We start from the raw sequence: 12,505 nt of genomic DNA on the forward strand, positions 1-12,505 counted from the left end.
TGTCACTTTGTTGCCCAGGCTGGAGTGCAATGGTGCCATCTTGGCTCACTGCAACCTCCGCCTCCCAGGTTCAAGCGATTCTCCTGTCTCAGCCTCCCGAGTAGCTGGGATTACAGGCGCCCGCCACCACATCTGGCTAACTTTTTGTATTTTTAGTAGAGGTGGGGTTTTGCCATGATGGCCAGGCTGGTCTCGAACTCCTGACCTCACGTGATCCGCCCGTGTCAGCCTCCCAAAGTGCTGTGATTACAGGTGTTAGCCACCACACCCAGCTGAAGTGTATATTTTCATTTTTAGTATATTCAAAGATATGTGAAGTCATCACCACAATTTTAGAACATTTTCATCACCTCAAGGTTATTTGTTTAAGACAGTCAAAAAACCTTTCATAGAGGTCAACTCCTAAGACTTCTTTTAAATGGTATCTCTGGTGACAGGGGGTTTGTCATAGGGAAGGGAATTGGCTTAAAGAAGAATATAAAGATTATAGATAGGGGCAGGCTTTTTTGTTTCAGAGGAGGATGTGTAAACAAAAAAAAAGCTGAACACCCAAGGGATGGTTTAACGGATGGTCGTCTGACTTAACACCCTTTCTAAGGATAGAGAGAGGCTAAACTATAGGAGCTTTCATACAGTGAGGCCCTATAAAGTTATAGAACATGGACAGGAAAGTGAGACATGAGTTTTAGAGAGACAAGAATTGGGAAAATAATTACAACCTATTAATAGGAGAGTATGCTGTAAGCTTAATTGAACTTGACTGAAGCTACACGAGAGCAATTGAGGACCAGGATGTGTTAGGGCCAATAGAGCAGTAAAATTCAGGGCATGATCAGGAAGGGCTTTTCGGCAGCCAACTGTAGACACCTGCCTCACCTCACCAAGAAAACCTAGTTGAAGAAGGTGTGCCTGTTTAGTCACGAGTGGGATAGACAGGATAAATGTAAATCACCTCACCATATCCTGAAATGTTATACCACGAGGTGGAGCATCTCCTGACATTTTAAAGAGGTAAACTTAATTCAAAAGAGCTATCACTTTATTTACTTTACATAGCTTTTATTTATTTATTTGTTTGTTATTATTAATTTTTGAGATGGAGATTCGCTCTTGTTGCCCCGGCTGGAGTGCAATGTCATGGTCTTGGCTCACTGCAACCTCCGCCTCTCAGGTTTAAGCGATTCTCCCGCTTCAGCCTCCCGAGTAGCTGGGATTACAGGCGCCCATCACCACATCTGGCTAATTTTTGTATTTTTGGTAGAGACAGGGTTTCACCATGTTGGCCAGGCTGGTCTCTAACTCCTGACCTCAGGTGATCCGCCCACCACGGCCTCCCAAAGTGCTGGGATTACAGGCGTGAGATACCACGCTTGGCCTTACATAGCTTTTAGAATATATTATCTCATGCAGATGTATAAACTTAAAATATTGGTGGGCTCAAAAAAGGTAGAGATAATTTCAATTAGTGGATAGATTCAATATGATGGATGGTGGAAAACTAAAATATTTGTAGAAAGGTGTATTTTTGCCCCTATCAAGGTTGATTTTCAAACTAGAGTCTGTCAGTTTTCTTTACTCCATTATCAAGAGCAAGTTAATGAGATGGGTGACCTATTGCCAGATCCAGTGTGGAAAATGATGTGTGGCTGCTTTGTAGATTACTGAGCTTCTCTAATGGAGTAAGTTTATGCTACTGTGTTCAAATGATACAAACAGGACCTCTAGGAGGTTATGTTTTATTGAATGTAAGTGATTTAGATGGCTAAATCTACATGCGTATAGAATGCCTGTGCACTTTACAGTTTTTTCTGCTTAAGAATGCAAGGTATGTTAGAGTTCTGTTTATAAAACGCAGGAAAAAGTCAGAGATGTCTTTTTGTTGTTGTTGTTGTTACAAGTTTAAGGTGAGCACTAAGATCTGAGGCAGCTTATAAAATAGTTGATAGGCATAGAATGAGCGCAATCTAATTTCTCCTTGCAGGAATGAATTATTTGCAATAATTTCTATATGTCTTCGTGAACTCGTTAAATTCTCTAATTTGTTAGGAAGTCATTATGTATCTCCAAGGCACATTTCTTTTTCTTTCTGTCAATAATGGTGTACTAAAGAATAGAAAAAAAATTCTAATTTTAAAAAGGCTCTTTGCCATTCTAGTCTCTCAGTTGTTCAAGCCCTTCTTTTCATTTCTTAAACCTCTTTTTGTTTTACTTTTGAGTCATTTAAATGCTTATTAGCACAGAGTGAACACAAAAAGCCAGGAGGAATTGAATTCAAATCAGTTTTCCTACCTGTCAACCAGTTTGTCGAGTAAAGTTTTGGCTAAATTGAGTTTTGGGGTAGAGAGTTCATGAAAATTCTCTTTATTCATTTGTAGATAATCAAGGTTATTTGCATAATATTTGAACTGGCTGTAATGAAAAACGTTTGTTAACCGAGTGTGCACTAATCATAGTGCATAGTCTTGTTTGTTTCTTATTGTTTTTAAAGTAAATTCTTTGTAAGTTTTTAAAAGTAGCTCTTGAGTTTTTGTAAATAGTTAAATAGACTTGGAAAGGGGAAATAATTTAGCAGTTAAAACAATTTCTTCCCTATGCTAAAACTCTAAGGGAAAAAATGGGTTTTATTTTTCTTTAATGTTTCTATGTTAGATTTAAAAGCCTTCAAAATCGTATTTTGCTGATTCTTAGAACATTAAGTTGTTGTTCCTAAATTAAAGCTGGGAAGTGAAAGTTTAATTCTGAAAGCATCAGCAACAACTTGTCCTTCTCTCCTTGTGTGCTGCCATTTTAGTTTGGAAGGCATATGTGTAAGATCAGTCTCTTTGTACTATTCAGCTGGTTATCCCTACACAAAAACTTCTGGCTTTGTAGTTCTCAGGGCTCTCTGCTAGGTTGTGTGGAGGATATTGAGGTGAATTAGACATGGACCCTTGACAATAGCGTACTGTTGTTTTTTTGGTAATTTGATTCTTAACCACTTGAAATTGAATCTGCCAACTCCCTTCCCCTAAGTAAAAGACCTAAGGTGCTAATCCCTACTCATTGATGACAAATGCTAAATTGGAAGCAACAGCTTAGAAATGCAAAGATCCTTATCCAATTACATTACAAGCTCTCTAAGCCAGTCATGTTCAGCATCATCAGGGCGATAGGAAGGCAAGATCTCACTTTGGTAAGAATGATAGCGTAGTTTGAGTAAGTTTTAGAAAATTCTAAAATGCAAAATTCGTTCAAGGAAATAAAATGTGGTAGGAGCTGAGAAAATGATTTGCTTTTGTTAAGTTCAACGCATAAAGGTTTATGTGGATCATGGTTAAGAGCACTGGCTCAGGAGTCCATCAGATAAAGATTTGAATCCCAGCTCCACAAATATGTGACACTGGACCTGCCTAGCCTCAATTTCCTCATCTGTAAAATGGGCATAATAAAATAACCTCTCACAGGATTTTGGGGAGAATTAGATGAGATCATAGGTATAAAATGCTTAACCGGGTATACAGCAATGTTTAATGTTAAGTGGTAAGAGAAAGTACAAGGCACTGTTTCCTGACCGAACTGGTGTTTTTGATCCTGCCTAGGAGACTAAGTAAACCACCCAAAAAGCAGTTAAGTATCCAGGGAATGTTATACGTGAGTAAATGCCACAATAGATGGGAAAGACAATAAGGGCTGTTGGGGAGCGAGGAGGGCTATGCTATCATAAGAATCAGGTGAGCTAAGTGTGGGTTGGTAATAAACATGACCCACTGGTCTCATGGAAAGTATGACTTTTCCCTTAGCTGTTTACTTTAAGAAAGGTCAGTGTCCTGAATGCAGTTTGTATTTAGATTCTTATGCCAAGATTTTCCCCAGAAAATAATCTTTATGAAAAGATGTTCATGTCTGTTTTTCCAAGTTGGGTTCCACTAATTAAAAAGATGTGCCCCCCCCACCCCGCTCCACATCATCATTAGATTGTAGTTATGCAAAGCTCCTTCAGTAATTGGAGTTCCTATTGGGGAAGAGACAAAGAGATAAGCTGCTTAAGGATGGTCACATTTAGAACAAACAGGTCATGGTCATAACAAAGTCAAATACTCTTTATTTGAACCTTATGAAGAAATTTCTTACAGGCTGGACACAGTGGCTCATGCCAGCACTTTGGGAGGCTTGATGGGTGGATCACTTGACCTCAGGAGTTTGAGACCAGCCTGGGCAACACGGCAAAACCCCGTCTCTATAAAAAATACAAAAATTAGCCTGATGTGATGGCACACACCTTTAGTCCCAGCTACTTGGGAGGCTGAGGTGGGAGGACTGCCTGAGCCCAGGGAGGTTGAGGCTGCAGTGAGCTGTGATCAAACTACTACACTCCATCCTGGGCGACAGAGTAAGACCCTGTCTCAAAAAAAAAAAAAAAAAAATCCTTACAGTTATGGTTCCATTATTGACATGCTGTATAGGGTTCCTCTCTAGAAGTCTCTAATCTACAGTGGTGGCATCTCTCACTTCTGTGAATCATAACACAACTTTTGCTTCTCCTCATATTCACACACCACTCTTGACAGTTACCTAGTCTCTGATCTTACAGGGTTTATGAATAAAACTAGAAGGCAAGATGAAATGATCTGAGACCACATAAATCGATATGGTGAAATTCTTCTGATTGATCTAATGGGGAATAGAGGGACTCACACATTCTAGTGTGCAAACACACTTGTACAGTTCCTTTTTTGGAAGAAGATATGGCTATCAAAGGGCATGATAGATGCACAGAAATTACAAGTCTGTGATCAGCTCTCACATCTTGGGTTTATCTACCTTCCCCACGAGACTGTGAATTTCTCAAGGGCAGAGTCTGTTTTTTTATTCACCTCTGCATTACCAGGGGCTAGCACAGGGCCAGAACCTCAGTAGGAACTCAATAAATGCATCTTTATGCTGAACTCACTTTGTTTTCTGTGCTGCCGGAAATTGCATGCCCCCAGTGGCCATTTTGAGTGCAAAGTGTTATTTTAAGATGCTCTCTGGAGAAAGCACTCTAGGCTCTGCTTACAAATGTCTGAGAGGAAAGGAGAGCCGAATGACTAGGGGATCTGGAGAAATTCCTAAGTGAAGGTGGTGGAGAAATGATGGGAAGGAGAAACTCACCTCTTTTTGAGTGTGCTACTTCTATCCCAAGACTGTTGTTATTTTTCATAAGAAAATGCTCGGATGTCATTGAAGCTGTAGTCTGACTGCAATACTGCAGAAAAGAACTTTTGGGCTAATCATTCTCTTTCTGAAACCAGTAGTTGCCATGTTCCTCCTTGTGCTGAAACTCAATTTGGAGGATGGGTTGGTGGTAGTGGTAGCGTGGTGGTGCAGGGTTGTTTTTGAATTGGCCCTGTGCCCTACTGCTCAGCTTTCTGCCTGCTTTCTGGTATTCCTCCCAGTGTGATAAAGGAGAGAGTCTATGAAGCTAGTGTTCACTTCAGACTTGCAGAAGAGACATTCTTAGAATTCTTAAGGAGAACTAGTTTCTAAAGTAAAAGATTTACCGGTAAACTAATGACCTTTGGTATGATATTTAAGCAGAAGTAACCCAGGCTCATTTTGCTTTGCTTACAGATACATATTATGTGATTATTCTTGTGTCTTACACATTTCTAGTGATAACACAAATATGCTTGCTAGTCAAATGTGCTTTTGGTTACATGAGTGGTTGGATGGTTGAATATATACATTCATGTACATTTTTATGTATTTATTTTAGTATTACAAGCATGGTTTTATATTTATACACACACAGTTACGATGATAAAAGATCAGTCATCCTGTACTGTGAATGTACAGGAACCACCACAGAATTGTAAAGTCTAAGTGGTGATGCTATTAGTGACCCTCAGTGAGGTTCCATTGTTTCCTCTCTTTGGACCAAGAAGTGGACTACAACTGAATCTATTCTAACGAGTTTCTTTTTTTGCTATCTGTCCTTTCCACTTATATTAGAAATAAAGTTATCTCAATTTATGGAGCTGTGCATTTCTTCCCATTTGTAGAGTTTGCACATAGAAAGCTCATTGAGATTTGGTCCTTAGTGGCCTGAGTAAGCAATGGAAAAGTGTACTGTATCCCACATCATGGTACCAAAATTGGCATTTTTATTTTACTAGAGATAGAAAAATGCAATTTATTCTCCTTTATGGGATGATATGAAGCTTTCTTTTTCAATAAATGTTTTCAATGAAGAAGATATTTGATTTGAAGAAAAATATGAAGTAAATGATAATACAGATGGTGTGGCAAATATGAGGATTACATGTGAATAAGTTCAGGAAACTAATACAAACAAGGATTAGGAGTTGGGAGTCCTGGGTTTGAATCCTGGTTCAGCTCCTAATGTAGACAGATGAACTTAGGCCTCTGAGCCAGTTTCTTGATGTATAAAGTTGAAATGATGGTATTTTCCTTGTCTACTTGACAAGCGTTTGGTAACAAACAGAATGCATATGAAAGTGTTTTCTTAAGACTGCAAAGTGACCTTGAAATGAATTAACAAAAAATACTAATATTATTAGCAAGTTATTCAAGAAAACTTAAGAGTCAGTGAATGAAAACTTTCAAGAACGAATCGTTTTGTTTTGTTTTGTTTTTCCCATGGTGAAAACTGAGTTGGTTCCAAATTTAGGTTGACGGTTTTCCTGTCACTACTTACGGGAAGAAGACTGAAACATATGCTCACTTCTCTCCAGATTGCATAAATGCCTTCGCCTTTTACTTAGCACTGCTCCAGAACTGTATGGAAGTTGCTATTATTTGAATGTTTATAAAGTACCATTTATTGTAACGGGTTTTTGGAGTTATGAAAAAGTGCCTTTGCAGGCCAATCAGTGTGCACACTGGCAGAAAGGATAAATTACAAACCTGAAAGAAAGACCCTCTTTGAGTGTATTGGAAGCTTTTATGTATAAGTCTAATAATAGAATGAGAAAGCTGAATGAGAAAGTTAGATAAGGGATATGATGGAGACTGCAGGGCAGAACCACCATTAAATCATGATAATTCTATAGGTCAAAGGTTTTCTTTGTCTCTGATGCCTGCAGAGTTATAACTGAATCCTACTGGAAGGGAAATGTAGGGTTCAGTCCCTTCTCATCTTTCTTCTTGGAGAGATGAATCCTGATTCACAGGCCTAAATCTTCTATTAGGGGAAGCTTTGTGGGACCCAGAGTAGCCACCCTAACTTTTCCGTAATTCAGCTACCCCGACAAAAAAAAGTAGGCGTGAAGACCCAGAATGCTTAGTTTAATCAGTTTTAAATGAAAAGTGAAACTTTGTTTTCTATAACATAAATATATGTCCTTCAAAACATGTGGTAAGCTGTGTTTCATTTTTAGAAGGTATATACATTTAAATAAATGAGTAATTCAGTAATTGGAGAACATTACACTAAGTGAAATATGTCAGGCAAAGAAAGACAAATACTGCATGATCTCACTTATATGTGAAATCTAAAACAATCAAACTCATACAAGCAGAGTAGAATGGTGGTTACTGGGGGCTGGGGGCAAAGTAGGGGAGATGGTAGTCAATGGTGGGATACAAAGTCTCAGTTAAACAGGAAGAATAAGTTTGGTTTTTTTGAGATCAATAGTATAGCATGCTGAATATGCCTAATAATTGAGTACTGTACATCTTATCACTAAGAATAAATTTCTCATGTTCTCATCACAAGAAATGTTAAATATTTGAGGTGATAGATATAACTAGCTTAATTTCATCATTCTACATTGTATTAAAAATCATAACACCACTTTATACCCCATAAATTAAAAAAATAAGTGATTCATTTTGACATATTCTTTCCATATTAATTTGGAGCTACATTAGAAAGCTGAAGGAGGGCCAGGCATGGTGGCTCATGCGTGTAATTCCAGCACTTTGGGAGGTCAAGGTGGGTGGATCACCTGAGCTCAGGAGTTCAAGACCAACCTGGCCAACATGGTGAAACCCTGTCTCTACTAAAAATACAAAGATTAGCTGGGTGTGGTGGCAGGCGCCTGTAATCCCACCTACTCGGGAGGCTGAGGCAGGAGAATCGCTTGAACCCAGGAGGTGGAGGTTGCAGTGAGCTGAGATCATGCCATTGCACTCCAGCCTGGGCAACAAGAGCAAAACTCCATCTCAAAAAAAAAAAAGAAAAGAAAAAAGAAAGCTGAAGGAGGATTTTCTTTTCTTTTTCTTTTTCAAATATACTTGAAGTAGGTACTTGTGAAATTATTGTACAGAGAAGTTGATTCAACAGGTTAAAACACTGAAATTTGAGGACAGTTTTTGCAATCTGTACTAGGAAAATAGTTGGCACCAAAAGCAAGACTTAGATTATTTTTAGTGCCTCAAGCTTGCTTTCTTAGACAGGACTTATTCATTCAACTTCTCTGAGAAATTGATCTGACTGTGAGCGTTAGAGCTGGAAGATGCAGTCAGTTTCCTTTTATTTGAGTCCGTGGAAACACGGTAGGTATGGCCGAAAGGGGTCAGATTTTCCTGTCAGAAAATCTGAATTTCTCAAATAGGATTTTTTCCTTTTATTTCAACTCATTTTGCAGTAGTATTTGCAGACATGAGAGGGATGATCAACTTGCTTTGATCTTTGTAGACATGGGTCTACAAATCCGAATTTAAGACTTGAAATAAAGCATAAAGGTTAGGATCTTTTAGATTTGTTGAACACTGAGCTCACTGGTCAGAGTAGTTTACTTTAATCTTTCTAAATAATCTACAGGAAACTCTGAGATGCCCTTCAGATATGGAAATTGGGTATAGCTGTGACCTGTTGTGAACCATGTGTAAAAACTATTCTCAACTTTTCTATGGATGTAGTGATACTAGAGACTACCTCAAATACTATGTACAAAAATACAAGTGTAATTCCGATGCTATTATAATATTAAGTCAATATAAATTATATTTGGGGTTTTTATACAGTTTTTATTATAAAATTTTAAGGAAATAATTTCATATGAAACATCATCATTAAAAATTACTACTGTCTGCCCAGCTTGGTTTAGAATAGAGTGTTGAGACATGGCTCTGGTTGAATCTGAATATCTCAAAGTTCATCAGCAATTAATGACTGGATGCCTACCGTGTGCCAGGTATTCTAAGTGCTGGGATTAAAGAAGTAAACAAATAAAAGAAAATCTCTGCCTTCAAATAGTCAGAGAGGTGAAATAGATGGTATATCAGATTGTGGTAAGTTCAGTGAAGGAAAAAAAATGATAGGAAGGTAAATAGTGGGATCCCATTCCCAGTTCAGTAACATGCACATGAGAATCTTGGTATATTTCTTTCTTCTTCTTTCCGTCCCCTGCTCCCCGGCAGTTGCAGGGGTCAGGGCTGGTGGTGTGCACGCATGACAGCTGTGGGTGCATGTAGGGTAATGATGGCCAGTGGTGGAAGTCAGGGTCACCTCATATGGCTGTGGGGGTTGGGGCTTATGGCATGCATACCCGTGACAGTGAAAACTAGTGATGATAGACATTGAAGTCAGTTGCACGTGTACACACAGCTGCAGGGTCAGCCATGGGTGTGCAGCAGTGGGTACCGTCTTTGTGTATTTCTGAGGGGAAAAAGAAAAGCAGAGCCTTTGCAGTCACAGACCTGGGTTTGAATTCCAGTTCTGAAGGCAGGCAAGTTACTTAACCTCAGTTAGGTCCAGAGTCTCTGCATCTGTAAAATGGGGATAATGATTCAATCTGTTTCATATTGCTATGAGTGTTATGTGAAAAAATGTACAGAAAGCACTTAGCACAGTGCCTGGCATATAGAAAGGGCTCAGTAAATGGGAACTGTTACCATTACTCTTATTATGTTACATCCTGGCTTTCTTAGCATCACTGACCCTGCTTCTTGTTACTTTAGCTTCAGTCTGGGCCCTACTATCAATGGCCAGCTCGCCTAGAAGTCCAGCAGGGATCCACTGACTTTGTCACCTTGAACCTCACCCTTTCATAACCTGCCCACGGGATCAAGCATCTCTAGTATCTATGCCTGCTCCAGCTATGCTGGAACTTAGTATGCCCATGGGACAGTGTCCCTGGTACAGAGTAGGAACATGAATGTTGATACTTTCTCCCCCAACATTGCCTAGAGAGTAGTTCAGATGCAGTAAATACCAACAGGCAGACTTCCAAGTATGCCACTTTTTGTTTTACTTAAAATTCAATAATTTTTAGAAGGCACACAGATTAAGTAGAATAACACAGTTCTATTTCTCCAGAACTTTTTTTTTTTTTTTTTTTTTTTTGGAGAGACAGGATCTTGCTCTGTTGCCCAGGTATAAGTGGCACAATCACGGATCACTACAACCTCAACCTCCCAGGCTCAAGTGATCCTCCTGCCTCAGCCTCCCGAGTGGCTGGGACCACAGGCATGAGCTATCACACCCAGTTAATTTTTGTACTTTTTGTTGAGATGGGGTTTTCTCATGTTTCCCAGGCTGATCTCTAATTCCTGGGCTCAAGTCATCCACCTTCCTCAGCCTCCCAAAGTACTGGGATTACAGGCATGAGCCACCATGCCCAGCCAGAACTCTTTATTATTAGCAAGGGAATGTGTGTTTGTGTGTGTGTGTGTGTGTGTGTGTGTGTGTGTGTGTATGTGTTTGGGGTGTGTGTCTAGCTATGAAGAATATTTCTCTTGTGAAAGTGTCTCAATTAAGTACTTAAAAGTATCAGTAATCCCTTCTTTTGAGAAATAGCGTATCTTTAGTACATAGAAAGGAATTTAACTCTTGTGAGTTTGAGCATAATAACTTTATTTTTGTCTCTTATAAAGGAAAAGGCCAAAGTTGTTGAGCCCCTGGACTATGAGAATGTTATTGCCCAAAGAAAAACCCAGATTTACAGCGACCCCCTCCGAGATCTGCTTATGTTTCCAATGGAAGATATATCTGTGAGTTCACAAGCACTTCTTTAAAGAAACAAACCCCTATTTTTCAAGCCAGTTCTTACAGCAAAAATGTTCTTTGTGTTCTAGATCTCGGTGATAGGTCGTCAGCGCAGAACGGTGCAGTCTACTGTACCAGAAGATGCTGAAAAGAGGGCCCAGAGTTTATTTGTTAAAGAGGTAAGAGGCTGAAAGGCCACAGAAGAATATTCTTCATATATTCAAAATATATACAGTATTTATATGTCTTTATGTATTTGTAACCTGTTTATAAATAAATTAATGTAAAGTATTTAAAGTAGTCTTCCTTTAATGTAAAGGTAAAATAAAATTACTAACATTAACTGTCCTAAATAACAAGTCTATATGATGTCAACAAGTCTATATGATGATAAAGCTTAAACATTTCCACAAGGTGCATATGACCTTAGTGTTTTCCTTTTGGATTTGAATACTCTTTGCACTGAGAGTCAGAGTATTCAAAGGGCATATGAATTGGGATTTATTGCCACCAACTGGGTAAGAGAGACACGGTTAATCCATAAAGGAAGATCCCAGTACCAGTAATTGCCAAATGGTTTTAGAAAGCCTGTCGGCATAGTACCAGACTTTTAAAAAGTGGATATATATGTACTTTTCCTATATTTCAAATTCAAGATTCCTATTTTCTTTCAGTGTATTAAAACCTATAGCACAGATTGGCACGTGGTAAACTACAAGTATGAGGACTTCTCTGGGGACTTTCGAATGTTGCCATGGTAAGTTTAGCATTCCAGGGAAACATGCAACAGGAGAATTATTAAGCTTTTTTACCTTGTTAAAACCACTTGTGAGGCCAGGTGCGGTGGCTCACGCCTGTAATCCCAGCACTTTGGGAGGCCAAGGCAGGCAGATCACGAGGTCAGGAGATCGAGACCATCCTGGCTAACACGGTGAAACCCCGTTTCTACTAAAAATACAAAAAATTAGCCGGGCATGGTGGCAGGCGCCTGTAGTCTCAGCTACTTGGGAGGGTGAGGCAGGACAATGCTGTAAACCCGGGAGGTGGAGGTTGCAGTGAGCGGAGATCGTGCCATCGTACTCCAGCCTGGGCGACAGAGCGAGACTCCGTCTCAAAACAAACAAACAAACACCACTTGTGAAACCTTTCAGTTATAATTTGTAATAAAGCAAATCTTCAAGTAACCTGCATGTTTGGTTAAATGCAGTGTTTTGGTTAATTGAATAGGTTTTAACTTTCCTCTTTGAAATTCTTTCCAAAATGTATGAGAGCTCACTTTTTGGCTTTAGTGAACCTGTATTGATCATAAACTAAAATATAGCTGATGGTGGATAATGTAGTGAGCATTTTCCAGTAGTGTCAGTGAAAAAGCTTGATGATAATTAGTTCAGTTTGATGAACCTAGCCATCCCTTGGAAAAAGTGCATCTCTTTCAGTTGAACTGAAGGAATGGCATGAGCACACTGGCCCAGGAGCCAGACTGTTGGGGCTCAAATCTTATTTCTACCGCTTACTAGCTGGATGACCATGGCTCAGTCACTTAACCTGTTTGAGCTCTCCATTTTCTCATCTCTAGCACTAATTCCTCACAGA

General features: G+C 39.2%; 1 protein-coding gene across 2 annotated transcripts in view; it reads left to right on the forward strand.

Moving 5' to 3' along the window:
• DOCK11 (dedicator of cytokinesis 11) overlaps nt 1–12,505 on the forward strand; it is a 193,349-nt gene that overhangs the window by 36,060 nt on the left and 144,784 nt on the right. For both annotated transcript variants that reach the window (XM_054472262.2, XM_054472263.2), the window contains exons 2-4: nt 10,801–10,917; nt 11,002–11,091; nt 11,587–11,669. In XM_054472262.2, the coding sequence (XP_054328237.1) occupies nt 10,801–10,917; nt 11,002–11,091; nt 11,587–11,669 (290 nt within the window). The remainder of the gene's footprint in view (nt 1–10,800; nt 10,918–11,001; nt 11,092–11,586; nt 11,670–12,505) is intronic.

The sequence above is a fragment of the Pongo pygmaeus genome, chromosome X (assembly GCF_028885625.2).
Source record: "Pongo pygmaeus isolate AG05252 chromosome X, NHGRI_mPonPyg2-v2.0_pri, whole genome shotgun sequence".
Taxonomy (NCBI): Eukaryota; Metazoa; Chordata; class Mammalia; order Primates; family Hominidae; genus Pongo; species Pongo pygmaeus.